Genomic DNA, 19,866 nt, shown 5'->3' with positions numbered 1-19,866 from the left:
TAGGGGCAATAAGTACCAGAGAAGGATGATATGATAGCCAGACAGCGGGAGACCGATATCGGCAGGGGTGATGGTTCTCAAGCATATGCCATATGCCCCAGACCCACATGGCGGAGACCCTAGGGACCTAGCCACATGGCACAGAGGAGAAAAGTGATAAATATACACTCGCAGGGGGTCTGTGCTGGTACACGACGGGGCCCCGTTCTGTCACTGGGAGAGAGGTGGCAGAGTCAAGGTGGACTGGTGGTACAGGACACTGGTCTGTGGTGTTTCCTTCAAAACGTTACATCCTGAGCAGGTGTACAGTATGTATCGTATCACCGGGAGGCACCTGTATACAGCTTCAGGTTATGATACAGAGACACTGGGGTGCACGGCTCGCTTCTAAGTTGGTGTGCCTCCATAATGGTGATGTCACATGAGCGCAGCCCCACCTTGTCCCGGGGCATTATTGAGCGCATACACCAAAGAGTCCAGAGGAAGGAGAAGAGTGGAAGAGAGCAAAAATACCCTGTGTGCAGCGGGTAAGTTGGCCCTGCCAAAAAGTAGATTCCTTAATGTGTATTTTAGGCAAAAACCTGAACTAGTTTTGCATAGAGTGGGGAAGACTGGGCTTATACTGCTATCTGGGGCTCTGTATAGGGGTCATGTGCCAACCAATCAGTGACATCATTTGTGGATGTATGGAAGTTCTCTGCGGTCTAAACCTGGTTCATTTAAACAAAAAACTTTCTGGGGACAGCAAGATGCCAGTTACAACCAGCTGCACTGAAGGCCCTCTCTGACATGAGATAAATCAGACCAGGAGGTAAAGAAAGGACAGACCACGAGACATCTGATCTAACCTTGCCTCCCTAACACTGGATGTAGCAGAAGTACTTGCCACTATTCCAGGGGAATGTGGTGTAGAGAGGAACATGCAAAAACAGAAGAAAGAGCAGGAGGGGCAGTACTTGTGTTGCAAGATCTCTCTGCCATATGGTGCCCCTATTGAGCTTTGAGGTGGACCTTCATGTGATTTCACATGTACAGTAGGTAGTGCCCAAGTAGCTTCTGCTCTTGCCAGAATTTATGTACTTCAGACAGATACTGTAAAAAAGATAACAAGTTGACTGCCAGCAGTAGAGCTAGTAAACAAATACCACAACTGTAGACTAATTCCCATTGAGTTGTCCTCCTCAGCACCCAGGTTAAACCCATTCCCTCTGAGTTGTCCTCCTCAGCACCCAAGTTAGACCCATTCCCTCAGAATTGTCCTCCTCAGCACCCAAGTTGAGCCCATTTCCTTAAAGTTGTTCTCCTCAGCACCCAGGTTGGATCCATTCCCTCAGAGTTGTCCTCCTCGGCACCCAAGTTGGACCCATTACCTCAGAGTTGTCCTCTTCAGCACCCAAATTAGACCCATTCCCTCAGCGTTGTCCTCATCACCCAAGTTGGACCCATTCCCTCAGAGTTGTCCCCCTTGGCACGCAAGTGCGATTTGACATGACATCATCTGCCACCTCTTCCTTACTGGAACTGTCTGCTGAAGACCTAGCAATCCATTTACTTGCTTGTTGACATATTAGAACCAAAAAAAGACCATTGTTTCGAAAAAGATTTTTGAACATTGGAGGCCCAAAGAAGAATCTTCCCCACCACTTAAATATACAGGTGTGTATTGAAAAGTTCTTAACCTCATCACCAGAGAGCAGAACAATCCACATCATTTTGAATATGGAAAGTCAGTAAAATATACATTGTCTGTGTGCTCGTCTTCACTGTGATACCTGCATTATCCACGCCACTGCATCAAATTAACCACTTCCCATCCAGTGACGTACCCGTATGTTGCTGGATTTTCAGTGGTTGTACTGGGATGGTACTAGGCATTACCTCAGTATCGTTTGTTAGAGCTGGTGATTGGCTCTCTTGTAATAGCAATCGGAACAGCGTACTAGCCACTCGAATGCTATTACAGGCAGCGGGAGGGGATGTCCCCCCTCCCGCTGCCTTCCGCAGTTCTCTGTAGCTCTCCCATCCCACCGGGAGATCCGAGTGACCAGCCAGAGTGTCCACTGGCTGGCCGGACAGCCAAACAAAGCCAGGATTGACTTTGATCGTCTGTTCGTAATAGTAAATCGTTTTTTAGAAATCAAAGGCATTCAAAAACATTAATCAAAAGCTATTTTTCAAAGATGTGGTATGTAGGCTTTGTTTCAGTTCCTGCAGTGGTGTAAATAATGCATGTAATTAAAATTTTGGAAATTTGAAACTCAACACTAAAAAACAACCTAAGCTGCAGTTTCCATATTCTCCACAAGGTGGTGATCTCATGGGAAGTGATGTAAGGTACAGACAGGAAGTGATGTAGGGACAGACAGGAAGTGATGTAAGGTACAGACAGGAAATGATGTAAAATACAAACAGGTGCTGGGACACATGTGAGTCTAGCGTATAGAGGTGACATTGCTGGAACTGGCAGCAGAGGAGGTAATAAGTTATTATTTTATATTTACACCCAGTAACCCCCCGTCATGTCCGTCCTCTTCCTCCATAGTCACTGTGATTTCTTTTATGGTTTATATTACAGATTCACTTTATCCACTTGAGTCCCAGGCTTTTTCTAGCACTTTTGGCTTACATGTAACAATCAGTTACAATTTTAGCTAGAAAATTTCTTACAACCCGCAAAAATATCAATTTTTTTTTTAAAGCAGGGGCCCTAGAGAATATATCGGTGGATGTTGCAATCTTTCACATCAGAGGGTATGTGCTTTCAAACGCAATTTTTTTGGAGAAAAATACACTTTTTGGAAATTTAATGCAAAAATACACAATGCCTAATCAAATTTTTTGGTAAACTATAAAAGATGATGTTACGTTGAGTAAATAGATACCAAACATGTCACGTGCAATGGTGACAAATGACGTAAATTTTACTATCCATAGGCAACGCTTTAAAAGCACTTACAGGTTACCACTTTAGATTTACAGCAGGTCTGATGCTAGAATTACTGCCAATGACGTTTGCAGCGATACCACGTGTTTGCCTTTGTGTGCGAGCACAGGTGGTCGGGGGCACTTTTAAAAATATATATATTTTTTTTATTTAATTTATTTTTTATTTTTACACTGTCGCTTAAATATTTCTTTTTTATTCACTTCTATTGCTGTTACAAGGACAGTAAACACCCTTGTAACAACAATAGGCATGTGATAGGCTCTGTTTATGGAAAGATCTGTGGTCTATAAGGCCTCATGTACACAGGGAAAAAAAAAACGAGCTGCAGAGACACTACCAACGCCAGGAAAAAGCAGCTGTAAAAATGTGCTTTTAGTGGCTTTTTGCATTGATGTTCATGCCCTTTTAGCCACGTTCGCTTTTAGCAACGTTTATCTGCCTCTATTTAAAATCAATGGTTCCCAATAAGAGCCGTCTTCTGATTCGTCTTTCAGCCCATTGATTTGAATAGAAGTCACATTCATGATCCGGCTTGTGGTGCAATATGTGCTCTGAGGATCTTGAAGGGTTAACCCCGTGCCAAAGTTTTTATAAAAATGGCGTGGGGTCCCCACCCCCCAACATCCATACCAGTCCCTTTGAGTATGGTATGGGTTTGAAAGGGAACCCCACGCCAAAATAGAAAAAAAAAAAAGATGTGACCCCCCCCCCCCCCCCAAAAAAAAAATCCATACCAGACCCTTATCCGAGCATGCGCCAGCACCCCAAAGCACCTTGTCCCAATGTTGATGGGGGCAAGTGCCTCTTCCCGACAACCCTGGGCAGTGGTTGTTGGGGTCTGTGGGCAGGGAGCTTATCGGAATCTGGAGGCCCCCTTTAACAAGGGCTCCCCCCATGTGAATGAGTATGGGGTACATTGTACCCCTCCCTGTAGTGATATGATGTATAGTGGGTAGATAATTAATTAGTAATTATTATAATGATGATGTAAGTACTCTTCCGCAGCAACCCAATTCTTCCAGAGAGATGCACTTTATTGACTTCCAACACAGAACAAAGTCCAACAGAGTATATAACTCAGAGTCCCATTTTTCCTAGATCTGCGCCTTCATAGTCACACACAGACAAGACAAAACTATAGACTGAACGCCATGTTCAGAGGCAGCTCTCTAATTAGGCAAAATAGGCGGCCGCCTAAGGCCTCGCAACTCATAGGGGCCCCGCGGGCTCCTAATTTGCCTAATTGAAGAGTCAGCTCTGTAGCAGAGCTCCCTGCTCTATCGCACTGGCTGCTATGTTTCTTCTCATGCCCTGTCCTTGGCCAGCTCCTTGGGGTTCTTCTCTCCTGCTTAATGCAGCGCCCCCCAGCTCAGTGTCCTCCCCAGCCAGAGTCCCGCCCCCCCAAGTCGGCTGCATCCATTCCTTTCTGCAGTGCTCCGAAGATGCTCTGCACACTTCTCCCGCGCTAAGGAAGTTTAAGCACACATGTGCAGCAGCCCTATGAGAGCCGGAGGACACTACAGGCTTGTCTGCCAGCTCCCACCTTCTCCCCCCGTCATACACAGATCTCTCTCGCCTTGGAGATAAGCTGATCGCCTTGTCTGTGGATGAGTGCCCTGCAGCTTGGATATGGTAAGTGAGCTGATCCCATATCCCCTCGCACCATCCCATACCCCACCCCATCATCTCCCCTGGGGACAGGGCCCCCCCATCATCTCCCCTGGGGACAGGGCCCCCCCATCATCTCCCCTGGGGACAGGGCCCCCCCTATCATCTCCCCTGGGGAAAGGGCCCCCCCTATCATCTCCCCTGGGGACAGGGCCCCCCCTATCATCTCCCCTGGGGACAGGGCCCCCCCTATCATCTCCCCTGGGGACAGGGCCCCCCCTATCATCTCCCCTGGGGACAGGGCCCCCCCTATCATCTCCCCTGGGGACAGGGCCCCCCCTATCATCTCCCCTGTGGACAGGGCCCCCCCTATCATCTCCCCTGGGGACAGGGCCCCCCCTATCATCTCCCCTGGGGACAGGGCCCCCCCTATCATCTCCCCTGGGGATAGGGCCCCCCCATCATCTCCCCTGGGGACATAGGGCCCCATCATCTCCCCTGGGGACAGGGACCCCAGCTTCCTTGAGGACAGGGCCCCCATCATCATCTCCCCTGGGGACAGGGCCCCATCATCTCCCCTGGGGATAGGGCCCCCATCATCTCCCCTGGGGATAGGGCCCCCATCATCTCCCCTGGGGATAGGGCCCCCATCATCTCCCCTGGGGATAGGGCCCCCATCATCTCCCCTGGGGATAGGGCCCCCATCATCTCCCCTAGGGATGGGGACCTCATCTCCCTTGGGGACAGGGCCCCCATCATCTCCCTTGGGGACAGGGCCCCCATCATCTCCCTTGGGGAAAGGGGCCCCATCATCTCCCTTGGGGGCAGGGGCCCCATCATCTCCCTTGGGGGAAGGGTCCCATTATCTCCCCTGGGGGCAGGGGCCCCATTATCTCCCCTGGGGGCAGGGGCCCCATTATCTCCCCTGGGGGCAGGGGCCCCATTATCTCCCCTGGGGGCAGGGACCCCATTATCACCCCTGGGGGCAGGAACCCCATTATCACCCCTGGGGGCAGGGACCCCATTATCTCCCCTGGGGGCAGGGACCCCATCATCTCACCTGGGGGCAGGGCCCCCATCTCCCTTGAGGACAGTGCCGCCATCATCTCTCTCCTGGCTACAGGGACCCCTTCTTCCCTGGGGACAGGGCCCCCACCATCTTCCCTGGGGATGGGGACCTCATCTTTCCTGGAGAAGGGACACCTTCTCATATGGGGACAGGGACCCCCTTCTCACTTGGAGACAAGGTCCCCATTATCTCCCCTGGGCACAGGGCCCCTAACATCTCCCCTGGCAACGCCAACAGGGACCCCTTTTTCTCTGGGTACAGGGCCCCTTCCATCTTCCCTGTGGATGGGAAAACCATCTCTCCTGGGGACAGGAAGCCCCTTCTCACTTGAAGACAGGGCCCCCTTCATCTCCCCTGGCAACAGGGCCCCCTTCATCTCCCCTGGCAACAGGGACCACTTCATCTCCCCTGGAGGACATGGCCCCCATCATCTCCCCTGGGGACAGGGGCCCCTTCTCTGGAGGCAGGGCCCCCACCATCTTCCCTAGGTATGGGAAACCCCACCTCCCCTGCGGACAGGGACCCCTTCTTACTTGGGGGACAGGGCCCCCATCATCTCCCCTGCGGACAGGGACCCCTTATTCTCTGGAGGCAGGGAACCCCATCTCCCCTGTAGACAGGGACCCCTTCTCACTTGGGGACAAGGCCCCCATCATCTCCCCTGGCAATTGGGACCCCTTCTCTGGGGACAGGGCCCCACCATCTTCCTTGGGAATGGGGAACCCCATCTCCCCTGTGGTCAGGGACCCCTTCTCACTTAGGGACAGGGCCCCCACCATCTTTCCTGGGGATGGGACCCCCTTCTCACTTGAGGACAGGGGCCCCTTCTCCCCTGGGAACAGGGCCCCCATCATCTCCCCTGGGAACAGGGCCCCCATCATCTCCCCTGGGAACAGGGCCCCCATCATCTCCCCTGGGGACAGGGCCCCCATCATCTCCCCTGGGGACAGGGCCCCCATCATCTCCCCTGGGGACAGGGGCCCCATCATCTCCCCTGGGGACAGGGCCCCCCATCATCTCCCCTGGGGACAAGGCCCCCATCATCTCCCCTGGGGACAAGGCCCCCATCATCTCCCCTGGGGACGGGGCCCCTCATGATCTCCCCTGGGGACGGGGCCCCCCATGATCTCCCCTGGGGACGGGGCCCCCCATGATCTCCCCTGGGGACGGGGCCCCCCATGATCTCCCTTGGGGACGGGGCCCCCATGATAGATAGAGGTCACTGACACAAGCTCCAAGACACACTACACTGAGATAGAGTGCCCCAACACCAGCACTGAGAGCACACGGATGCCAGTGCTGAGAAGGTACACTGACGTCAGCGCTGAGATAGAGGAAACTGACACCAGCACTTTAAGGTTCTTAATATATGCAGTTTATACAGTTAATTTGTATCGCTTAATTTTTTTTTCTATTACGGGTGTGAGTGGGGCCTCATGTCTAAGTTTTGCCTAAGGCCTCACAAAGCCTAGAGCCGCCTCTGGCCATGTTATATTCACTGGACACTGAATGGCTGAGCAATTTGTTTCCATTTAGGCCTTTGATATGCTTCTGCCTTTCAGACAGACAATGACCCCTAGCCGTGAACAGCTGCAGTCATAAACTGCCCTAATTTGCATTCTTGCATATTAATATTAACAAGTCCCCCTTGATATGTGCAATAAGATTAACACATACCAATATGGCCTGTTTCACTCACCCCTTCCTGGCCTGGTCAATCTTGTACTGTATGTGTGTGTATATATATATAATATAATATCCCACATAAATCTACCAACATATTACAACATGTACCCCCACTTGGGTCAGTTCTAACTACTAGAAATGACCCATAAATCAAGCCACAAACATATCATTACGATTTGAGGTACTGGATGCTTTACAATGGCTCATATAAAATATGAAATTGAAACTGGTTACATCTCTCTTCACCAGCCTCTAAAATATCCCCATGAAACGGTTATTAGATAATATAACTTTTATGCCCCGTACACACAGTCGGACATTGATCGGACATTCCGACAACAAAATCCATGGATTTTTTCCAACGGATGTTGGCTCAAACTTGTCTTGCATACACATGGTCACACAAAGTTGTCGGAAAATCTGATCGTTCTGAACGCGGTGACGTAAAACACGTATGTCGGGACTATAAACGGGGCAGTAGCCAATAGCTTTCGTCTCTTAATTTATTCTGAGGATGCGTGGCACTTTGTCCGTCGGATTTGTCTACACACGATCGGAATTTAAAGGATCGGATTTTGTTGTCGGAAAATTTTATAGCCTGCTCTCAAACTTTGTGTGTCGGAAATTCCGATGGAAAAAGTCCGATGGAGCCCACACACAGTCCGAATTTCCGACAACAAGCTCCGATCGCACATATTCTATGGGAAAGTCCGACCGTGTGTACAGCCCATATAGCTGCTAGCCACCACGCTCAAATGCAAGATTATTACCGACCAATAATTCCATAATAGTTGCTATCCTGTGTGACAATTCATAGGGAGATTCACTTTGCATTTGTTGGATCTTCCCATGAATAGTAACATTAGAACGTACACCATACAAAACACCAGGGGCGTTGCTAGGTCTACAAAAGATTTGGGGCTGGAGCCCAAAGCAGCGTAGTAAAGAAAGTCATACGCTTGGGCGGGCATACACGTATATAATATATGTGTGTGTATATATATCCCCAGAGAGCCCCCCTTACATTAGGGTCCCTAGAGAGCCTCCCCCTTAAATCAGGTCCCCAGAGAACCTCCCCCTGAAATCGGGGTCCCCATAGAGCCTCCCCCTTAAATCAGGGTACCCAGAGAGCCTCCCCCTGAAGTCAGGGTCCCCAGAGAGCCCCCCACTTGCATCAGGGTCCCCAGAGAGCCTCCCCTCTCCTTGGGGACCCCTGCAGAGACTTGGGACTATGGGCCCCAGATTTGAGGCTATAGCCCCCAAAGCCACTCCCTAGTGACGCCACTGCAAAATAATTAATATAAAATATGTAATATAAAAAATAATTCCAGTAATATGTCCCTTGTCCTCAGAGGCTGAATACAGATCTGTTTAATTCTCATCCAAAGACCACTTCCTATAGAATGTTGTATGACTCTTTCTAAATCGGATGGGTTTAGACTGAACACATCTCTGACATTCTGCAGGTCACCAAACCATTTTAAAAATCTGTTTAAATCATGGCAGGGAATCATTCCTATTTCTTTAAGAATTGCATCTAATTCCTTTGGTTTCAAAGGCTTCATGTGTCTGTATTTTGCTGCAGATTGCTGAATCCAAGATTTGATGCATATCTGCATTCCTGAGATCTCTTCTCTAATTCCATAATTCTTAATTTTAATCTCTCATTTTCCTCTGATAATTCATCACAACGTTTAGATTTCTCAAGCAAAGCTCCCCCAATGGTAACTGCATGCAATTTGAAATTTACTGTCTCAGTTTCTGATTGGTTTTGTAACCTCTGACAAACCTTGTTGCTATTATCAACTGCATTCTGTAACTGGGTAATTCCCTTAACCTTATCCTTCAAAGAACTTTCCATTGTTAAACAGCAAGATAATAAGCCCTGTATAATACAACCTTTTCTTTTACTTTCTGAAATTTTTTTATCAAAAACATTTTTCTCTAAAAATTCCTTCATCATAGTCCACGTCTGCTTACATTTTTCTGGAATTTGATAAGGACCGCCATGGCGCTTTTTAATGCCCGTCTGGCCTCCAGGTTCTGATAAGCCCCCCTGCCCGCAGACCCCCACAACCACCGACCAGGGTTCTTGGGAAGAGACTCTTGTCCCCATCAACATGAGCACAAGGCACTTTGGGGTGGGGGCCGCAGAGCCCCCCTGCCCCAAAGCACCCACACCTCCAATGTTGAGGGCGTGTGGTCTGGGGGGGGGGGGGGGGTGCTCGCTCACCCCCCCTCCCCTTTTATCATGATAACCTGACACGGATGTGACTTCCATTCAAATCAATGGGCTGAAAGTTGGATCAAGTAAGATGGCTCTCATAGGGAATCATTGATTTTGACATGTAAAAAAAAAATGCTTGACACGGCTTAACGCTGTATTTTAATGTTTACAAGTATTTTGCATTTGAAATGCCAATAAACTACAGTCCTGACCGTGATTTATCTGCTTTCAAAACATCAGTAAACTCAACTGCCTCTAAACTAATATAAACGAGTGTACATGTACACATAAGGTGTACATGTACGGCGCGCGCTCCTGCCGCGAGCTCCGTGACCGTGCCTGCGAGACCCGCAGACTCGATGTCCGCCGGTGTCCCACGATCGTGTCACGGAGCTGCACAACAGGGAGATGCCTGTGTAAACAAGGCATTTCCCTGTTCTACCTTGTGACAGGACACTGATCTGCTCCTTGTCATCAGGAGCAGTGATCAATGTCATGTCACTGGTAGCCCAGCCCCCCCCACAGTTAGAATCACTCCCTAGGACACACTTAACCCCTTCCTCACCCACTATTGGTTAACCCCTTCCCTGCCAGTGTCATTTACACAGTAATTAGTGCATTTTTATAGCACTGATCGCTGTATGAATGACAATGGTCCCAAAATAGCGTAAAAAATTTCAATGTGTGCACCTTAATGTCGCAGTCACAATAAAAATTGCAGATCGCCACCATTACTAGAAAAAAAAATTATTAATAAAAATGCCATAAGTCTATCCCCTATTTTGTAGATGCTATAACTTTTGCGCAAACCAATTAATATACGCTTATTGCGATTTTTTTTTTTTTTTTTTTACCAAAAGTATGTAGAAGAATACACATCGGCCTAAACTGAGAAAGAAATTGATTTTTTTTATATATATTTGGGGGATATTTATTATAGCAAAAAGTAAAAAATAAATAATGCTTTTTTTTTCAAAATTGTCGCTCTTTTTTTTTTTGTTTATAGCGTAACAAATAAAAACCGCAGAGGTGATCAAATAACACCAAAAGAAAGCTCTATTTGTGGGAATAAAAGGACGTCAATTTTGTTTGCGAGACACTTCGCACGACCGCGCAATTGTCAGTTAAAACGACGTAGTGCTGAATCGCAAAAAATGGCCCGGTCATTGGGCAACCAAATCCTCCGGGCCTGAAGTGGTTAAATTGCGCAGTTTACATTGAAGTAAACCAGAAGTGGGTTTGGCATTCCCAAACTTTTATTTAAACTATTTAGCCTCCCAATGGGTCCACATTCATGACTGGCTGCACCCGGTTGCGGCACACGCCTGTACATGCACTGAGGGAGCTATTGCCTCCTCTCTAGAGACCCTCCATAACATTATATACAGAGGTCGAGTTCCGACCCACCCAGGCACATCCATGCTAAATACCTTGCTCTCCCTGTTTAAATTAATTATCTCAAAAATTTCAAAGGAGTCATGGTCAGCATCCCCTAACAACCCTCTGTGGTTCAATCCAAAATTGAAAGAACTGTGCTCTATACCTGACCCACAACGTTGGTACTCCAAAGGAGTTAAATACCTGTGTCATCTGTTTGGCTCTTTAGAAAACCCTGTCATCATACCTCAGTTAGAGAAAATACTACGGCACCCTGACCCTACTAAACTTATCTCCACATACTATGCTGCCCTTATGACTGACTGTAACCCTAGATTTCGAGTGGCCCAGACGAAATGGGCCTCTATGGACATTACATTCGGTGACACATACAAGTCCTCAGTAATATCCTCCAAAGATCGTATCATATATATATATATATATATATATATATATATATATATATATATATATATATATATATATATATAAAAAAAATTCACCTATCCCACCTTACCCCTGCCAGGTTACATAAAATGGGATTGGCTCCTACAGCTGACTGTTTTAGAGGATGTGGCCAAGCGGCAGACCTTTTACACTGTTTCTGGACTTGTCCAAAACTTTTGGATGAAGTCTTTCTTCTCATCGGCAATAGGCCTCCCAAACATTCTCCACCCCAAGAATTGCCTCCTGGGCATCTTTGGGATCTCCACATTTCAACCCATGTAAAGAGACTTTTGGCATCCTCCATTTCTACACGAAGAAAGCCATTCTATTGTCCTGGAAAGGGTCACAGATACCTCTAAAATCTCTCTGGTTAAAATTGATCAATGACTCTTTGCCTCTATAAAAACTCACGTTTGAGGTTCGGAAAAGAACCAAAGCCTTTAACTAAATATGGGGCAGATGGCTGGCAAGCGCTCTAACTTTTACTACTGGGTAGATACTCTGCTGTATACTGTTCCTAAAGGTGCAGTGCACCTTACCATGTCAACCTCCCTGGTTGCTTTGTGACTGGAGAGGTGCATGTTGATCATTTCCTGTAACTTTGTACTTATAAACCACAAGAGACATGTAAATTGAAATCTGTTTATTGACCACTCAAGTGTATTTTTGCAAAATGCAATGCTATGAATAACCAAAATATTTATTTCTTTTATATGTTTAAAAAAAAAAAGAAGTAAACCGGAAGTGATGTCAGGTCATCGCTTCCAGTTTCCTATATCATAGAGATGAACTGAGCCTCTGTGATCAGCTGGTGGAAGTGCTGGCTGTTCGATCAGATGTCCCAGTGGGACGAGACAGCCCAATGAAGCCGCACAAGGTGGCAGGAGGGGGGGGACGTCCTCTCCCACTGTTTGTAAAAGCAATTCAGAAGCTAGTTAGCTGCTTGGATTGCTTTAACAAGAGAGCCAACCATCAGCTCTAAAAAGTGGTACCAGGAAACGGCCTGCAGCTGCAGCCATCATCAAATCTAGCGATGTAAAGGTTCGTTGCTGGTTGACAAATGATTAATACAGAACTATGTATCCAACTGTCCATCCAGAGCCTCTGGTTTATAGACCAGAAACATCCTAAATATAGAGCCATTTATCCAACTTTTACTCCAGAGCCTCTGGTTTATAGACCAGATGCATCCTAAATATAGAGCCATTTATCCAACTTTTACTCCAGAGCCTTTCATTTATAGCCCAGATATATCCTAAATATAGAGCCACTTGTCCAACTGTCCATCCAGAGCCTCTGGTTTATAGACCGGATACATCCTAAATATAGAACCATTTATCCAACTGTCCATCTCCAGAGCTTCTGGTTTATAGACCAGATACATCCTAAATATAGAGCCAATTATCAAACGGTCCATCCAGAGCCTCTGGTTTATAGACCCGATACATCCTAAATATAGAGACATTTATCCAACTGTCCATCCAGAGCTATAGGGATAGGTTGGAGTTAAGCTATAAATAGAATTTCTGGTTTTCCTTCAGTTACACTGATAAACAAGACCTCTAATCTGGTATAACAAGCAGGATGAACTATGGAGGAACTCTGTGCAGACATTAATTATCCCAGTACAGTTCAGATAATTCTCTGTTTTAATATTTGTCTACAGAGAGGATTATCCTGTTTAGATTACATGACCACATCAACGAAAATGGCCAAAGATCAAAGTCACATGAATGAGAAGATATTAAACCTCACCCTGGAGATCATCTACCTGCTCATTGGAATGGTAAGGAGGATTCTGGGAGGGTCACATGACAACACTTTTATCCTGAATTGATGTGGGGGAGGTTCTGGGACTGGCTGCATTTAGTCATTCACATTTTTTATGTCGTCTCTCAATAGAGTTATACAGTGGTCAAGAAAACCGGTGAGTATTTGACCTCCAGTAGACATCCCCGTGAGTCAGGACAGAGAGGGACCCAGAGAAACATCACTGCCCCTTCATCTGTGTCTCTGACTCCTCTGAGTGACAAGAAGAAGAAGATTCTAGAAGTTACCAAGAAGATGGATCTGCTGACAGGGGAGGTGAGCGGTGCTGGGAATTCTGTTACTTTATCCAGTAACAGACAAGGGATGTCTGGATGGTGACTGTATCATTGTGTGTGTCAGGTTCCTATAAGGTGTCAGGATACCACTGTCTATTTCTCCATGGAGGAGTGGGAGTATATAGAAGGACACAAGGATCTCTACAAGGACGTCATGATGGAGGACCAGCAGACCTTGAATGATGGAAAATTAGGAAAAAATAAACTTTCCTTGAATGAGATGACATTGAAACTCACTCTGGAGATCATTAACCTGTTGACTGGAGAGGTGAGGAGGATTCTGGGCGGATCACATGACATCATGTGCTCAACATCATATCCAGAGGTTGTCTTTGGGAAATAGACGTATAAGTGCTGCCAGCATTGCTGCAGAGGTTAAATGGGGTGAGAGGGGGGGGTCAGCCTGTCAGTGCTCAGACCATACGCCTCTTCTAAAGATAATGCACAAGAAAGCCCGCAGTTTGCTGAAGAAATGCAGACTAAGGACATGGATTAGTGGAACCGTGTCCTGTGATCTGATGAGACCAAGATAAACTTATTTGGTTCAGATGGTGTCAAGCGTGTGTGGCAGCAACCAGGTGAGGAGTACAAAGACAAGTTTGATTTGCCTACAGTCAAGCATGGTGATGGGAGTGTCATGGTCTGGGGCTGGATGAGTGTTGCCGGCACTGGGGAGCGTGAGGGAACCATGAATACCAACATATACTGTGACATACTGAAGCAGAGCATGATCCCCTCCCTTCGGAGACTGGGCCGCAGGGCAGTATTCCAACATGATAACGACCCCAAACACACCTCCAAGATGACCACTGCCTTGCTAAAGAAGCTGAGGGTAAAGGTGATAGACTGGCTAAACATGTCTCAAAACCTAAACCCTATTAAGCATCTCAAATGGAAGGTGGAGGAGCGCAAGGTCTCTATAATCCACCAGCTCCGTGATGTCGTCATGGAGAAGTGGAAGAGGACTCAAGTGGCAACCTATGAAGTTCTGGTGAACTCCATGCCCAAGAGGGTTAAGGCAGTGCTGGAAAATACAAAATATTGACACTTTGGGCCCAATTCGGACATTTTCACTTAGGGGTGTATTCACTTTTGTTGCCAGCGATTTAGACATTAATGGCTGTGTGTTGAGTTATTTTGAGGGGACAGCAAATTTACACTGTTATACACGCTGTGCACTCACTACTTTACATTGTAGCAAAGTGTCATTTCTTCAGTGTTGTCACATGAAAAGATAGAATAAAATATTTACAAAAATCTGAGGGGTGTACTCACTTTTGTGAGCTACTGTATATAGTAAAGGAGACCAAAACTGGTCCAGAGAGGTGAGGACGATTCTAATCTTTATTGCTGTATATCACAGGACTGTGCTGTAGTTATGAAGACATCTCTTGAGAATACTCCAAAGAGGAAAAGTCCCCGCTTGTCTACAAGAACGAGACAAAACCCCATCACCGTGTCTTCACCTACCTTCCTGACTCTTAAGAGAAAAAGCAAGAAGAAGATCCTAGAACTCATCAACAAGATGATGGAGCTGCTGACAGGAGAGGTGAGCGGTGGTGGGAATTCTGGGACATTATCCAGTAACAGACAAGGGATGTGTCTGGATGGTGACTGTATCATTGTGTGTGTCAGGTTCCTATAAGGTGTCAGGATGTCACTGTCTATTTCTCCATGGAGGAGTGGGAGTATTTAGAAGGACACAATGATCTCTACAAGGACGTCATGATGGAGAATCAGCCGCCCCTCACATCACCAGGTAAGAGGAGACTTTATTGTAAGGCTCCATGCTCATTAGATGCTCAAGTCTGCAAAAAAATTGCTAATATTTAGCGTGTTTTGCCAGCATTTTTGCAGTGTATAGGAGCGGAAGTGTTTTTGTTAAGGATCGGGAATCTGCCAGTGTCCTTAACAACCAGTTAATAGCTGGCATGCTGCATAATGGATGTTAAGGAGCGGGCTGAGAAGTCGGCCGCCGCGTCCTTAACAACGAAGGACTCATCAGCTGACAGCTGAATGTAAACACAACAATTGCCGGTAAAAAGAGGGTTGGGAAAAAAACAGGCCACATGCACTTAAAATGTTGACGAGGACAAGGGCCTCTTCCCGACAACGCCAACACCATTTGACAGTTCAGTCACCTCCCGCCAATAAGTAAACTAATCGCCCTCTTGTGACATCATCGACCCAGCATGCCCTGGAGATACTGTACACGGGGGTAGGCAGCCTCGCCCTCCAGCTGTTTTGAAACTTCAAGTCCCATGAGACATTGCAAGACCCTGACAATCACAGGCATGACTCCTAGAGGCAGAGAGGCATGATGGGATTTGTAGTTTCACCACAGCTGGAGTGCCAAGGTTGCCTACCCCTGCTGTACACCATATGAAAGGTCCATCTCCATTCCTCAATATAATGTCATCTTCCCAACAAATGAGGAGGAGATACTGTACACTATATGAAGGGTCCATCTCCATTCCTCAATATAACATCATGTTTTGCTTTCTAACAGATGGACACCATGTCAGGAAGACCTCGGAGGGAAATCCTATTTTTTCTCCAGATGATGATGCGGAAAATAATGAGATTGCTGAATATTCTCCTGAAATAAACCAAATGAGTGAAATGACACACCACAGACCATATCATGTGGAGACATCAATGGATCCCTCTAATCCTGAGGAATCTTCTGACCAATCACATCCTGTTACTTCAGATATCCATCTCCATTCTCACAGTGCAGATCCATCAACACCTCCATCTATACCCAAGGAGTCTTCTCTAATCCATGAAGGATTTCCCACAGGAGAGAGTTCAATATCTTGTTTGGAGTGCGGGAAATATTTTAAGACAAAATCTGAACTTCTTCTACATCTCAAAACTCACACCAGTGTGACCTTTTCATGTTCAGAGTGCGGGAAAGTTTTCTCTAAGGAAAGAAAACTTCTTACACACCAGAAAAGTCACAAGGGTAAGAATCCTATTTCATGTTCAGAGTGCGGGATACACTTCAATTATAAATCACAGCTACTTAAACACCAGAGAAGTCACACAGGTGAGCGTCCATATTCATGCTCAGTGTGCGGGAAAGGTTTCTCTAGCAGAGAATACCTCGTCATACACCAGAGAATTCACACAGGTGAGCGCCCCTATGCGTGTTCAGAGTGCAGGAAACATTTCAGCAGCAAATCAAACCTGTTTTCACACCAGAGAATTCACACAGGGGAGCAGCTGCATTCGTGTTTAGAGTGCGGGAAACACTTCAATTTCAAATCACAGCTCCTTATACACCAGAGAAGTCACACAGGTGAGCGTCCATTTTCTTGCTCAGTGTGCGGGAAAGGTTTCTCTAGCAGAGAATACCTCGTCATACACCGGAGAATTCACACAGGTGAGCGCCCCTATGCGTGTTCAGAGTGTGGGAAACATTTCACCAGAAAAGCAAACCTCATTTTACACCAAAGAATTCACACAGGTGAGCAGCTACATTCATGTTTAGAGTGTGGGAAAGTTTATACTCAGAAAACAAATCTTATTATACACCAGAGAAGACACACAGGTGAGTCTCCATTTTCATGTTCAGAGTGCGGGAAAAGTTTCACTAGCAAAGGAAACCTTGTTTTACACCAGAAAATTCACACAGGTGAACGTCCATATTCATGTTCAGAGTGTGGGAAGTGTTTCACTGTTAAAGTAAGTCTTGTCGCACACCAGAGAATTCACACAGGTGAACGTCCATTTTCATGTTCAGAGTGCGGGAAAAGTTTCTTGCAGAAAGATCACCTTCTTAAACATCATAAAATTCACACAGGTGAATGTCCATTTTCATGTTCAGAGTGCGGGAAAAGTTTCAGTAGCAAAGCATACCTCCTTACACACCAGGAAAATCACACTGACAAGAATTCGTATTCATGCTCAGAGTGTGGGAAATCTTTTGCTAACAAAGAAAACCTTCGTAGACACCAATCACTTCACACAGGTGAGTATGCGTTCTCATGTTCAGAGTGCGGGAAAGGTTTTATTTCGAAAGAATACCTTCTTTTACACCAGAGATATCACACAGGAGAGCGACCTTATTCCTGTTCAGAGTGTGGGAAATGTTTTATTGGCAAAAGAAACCTTCTTCTACACCAAAAAATTCACACAGGAGAGCGTCCGTTTTCATGTCCAGAGTGCGGGAAATGTTTCACTCAAAAAGGTCACCTTCGTAATCACCAGAAAACCCACACAGGTGAGCGTCCTTATTCATGTTCAGAGTGCGGGAAAAGTTATGTTGATAAAGCAGCCCTTCTTTCACACCATGTGCTTCACACGGGTGAGCGACCTTTTACATGTCCAGAGTGCGGGAAATGTTATGGCAACAAAGGAAAGCTTGTTAGACATCAGAAGACTCACACGGGTGAGCGTGCTTATTCATGTTTAGAGTGCGGGAAAACTTTCGCTCAGAATGGAAGCCTTCTTAGACACCATAAATTTCACAAATGGGGGCATCCTTATCCCTGTCCAGAGTGCGGGAAAACTTTTGTTTATAAAGGAAGTCTAAGTAAACATCAGAGAACACACACCCGCTAAATCCACTGACGAATGTACGGCGATTTTTTTTTTTTTACAAAATGATTTGTAGGGTTCAGTGAAGAAATGTAAGAAACAATGTAGTTTTTAAGGTGGGACAACTCTGTAAAATTGACATGGCGGGTTGTCTGATTTGCTTAGACATCTCCTGGCTTCTTCTATTTCTTGGACCCTCCAGTTGGGATCTCGGCCTCCCACAGTTCCTGGTTCTGTTCCCGCACACCTTGGGGGGCGTGTAGGAGATCTTAGGCTTCTCTAGTCAGCCATGGTGACTCCGACTTCCATATTAATTTTTCTCTTCTATGTTCTACATACAATGTTGGTGAAAAGTTCCTCTGCAGCAGTGGTTCTCAACTCCTCAGGACCCTCTAACAGGCCAGGTTTGCGAGATAACTTGAAATGCATCACAGGTCATATCATTTGCTGCTCAGTGATTGCAGTATTCTAGTCTGCATCTCCCAAAGGTAATACTTAAAATCTGGCCTGTTACCCTGTTTCCCCGAAAATAAGACCTAGCGTGATTGTCAGTGATGGCTGCAATATAAGCCCTACCCCCCAAATAAGCCTTACTCTGTTTCCCCGAAAATAAGCCCTACCCTGAAAATAAGACCTACAAGGACTTTAACTAGGGCTTATTTGGGGGGTAGGGATTATATTGCAGCTATCACCGACAATCACGCTAGGTCTTGTTTTCGGGGAAATAGTGGGTCCTGAGGACAGTAGTTGAGAACCACTGCTCTAGAGGAACTCTTCACCAACATTGTTGAGAACCACTGCTCTCTGAGCTAGAGATGTTTTTTCGGCACCATCCAGAGAGAGAGAGAAACCTAGACTTATGCAGGCCATACACGGGTGGAATTCCAAACGTATTTTCTTTAGAAAATCAGATCTTTCCCAAAACGTCTTTCAGGACAGCACCCGAGAGATCATGGCTTCTCCTCCAACACCTCATCATCCAAACCTTTTAACAGGAGGCCTCCACGCCGCTTCCTTCTGTTTTTTTTTTTTTTTTTTTTTTAGTTGCTATAACGACAGCTCGAAGAATTAATGAGCTTCAAGCCTTGTCAATCAGGGAGCCAATTTTTTCTATTTATTTGGGACAGAACTGTTCTGAAGAAAGATCCTAATTTTTTTACCGAAAGTCGTTTCGGTCCAAAATCGAGCTCAGGAGATGATACTTCCTATGTTTTGCTCTAATCCGTCGAGAAAGAAGGAAGAAGAATTCCATACCTTGGATGTTAAGAGAGCAGTCTTAAGTTACCTGGAAGCCACTAAGGACTTTAGACGTTCAGACGCATTATTTGTTTTATATGCTGGTAGTAAGAAAGGAAGACAAGCTACCAGAGGAACCATTGCCAGATGGTTGAGAATGGCTATCACAGAGGCCTATTCCCTTTCAGGCCAAGAGAGTCCAGTTGGTATTAGGCTCATTCTACAAGAGCTTTGGCGGTGAGTTGGGCAGAAAAAGCTGGTGCCACCCCCCGAACAGATCTGTAAAGCAGCTAAATGGACGAGTCTGACGACCTTTGCTCGTTATTATAGGTTAGACCTCCTGAAACCTGGGGACCAGGCTTTCGGAAGGAAAGTCTTACAGGCTTTTGTCCCACCCTAAATGGGGTAAGAACTCGATCATCCTCTCGGGTGCTGTCCTGAAAGATGTTTTTGAATACTCAAGTTAGACTTACCATCCACGTGTTTTCCAATAGTCTTTCAGGACAGCAGTAATCCACCCTTTTTTTTATTGCTGTATACTATGATATAACTGTCGCTTATATGTTTCAAGTGGTGCTGGAGGTCCTCTACAAATAACTGTAGGAAGCGGCATGGAGTC

The 19,866-nt window shown here is 46.3% G+C and overlaps 1 protein-coding gene across 1 annotated transcript in view; it reads left to right on the top strand.

Moving 5' to 3' along the window:
* LOC141106766 (uncharacterized) overlaps window positions 1-18,035 on the top strand; it is a 106,332-nt gene extending 88,297 nt beyond the window's left edge. The window contains exons 30-31 of the mRNA XM_073597693.1: window positions 16,459-16,602; window positions 17,023-18,035. Of these exons, the coding sequence (XP_073453794.1) occupies window positions 16,459-16,602; window positions 17,023-18,035 (1,157 nt within the window). The remainder of the gene's footprint in view (window positions 1-16,458; window positions 16,603-17,022) is intronic.
* The last annotated feature ends 1,831 nt before the right edge of the window (window positions 18,036-19,866 follow it).

Source organism: Aquarana catesbeiana, linkage group LG08 (genome assembly GCF_042186555.1).
Source record: "Aquarana catesbeiana isolate 2022-GZ linkage group LG08, ASM4218655v1, whole genome shotgun sequence".
NCBI lineage: Eukaryota > Metazoa > Chordata > Amphibia > Anura > Ranidae > Aquarana > Aquarana catesbeiana.
The sequence above is the reverse complement of the archived record's forward strand: the minus strand, read 5'-3'. Positions and strand labels throughout refer to the sequence as shown.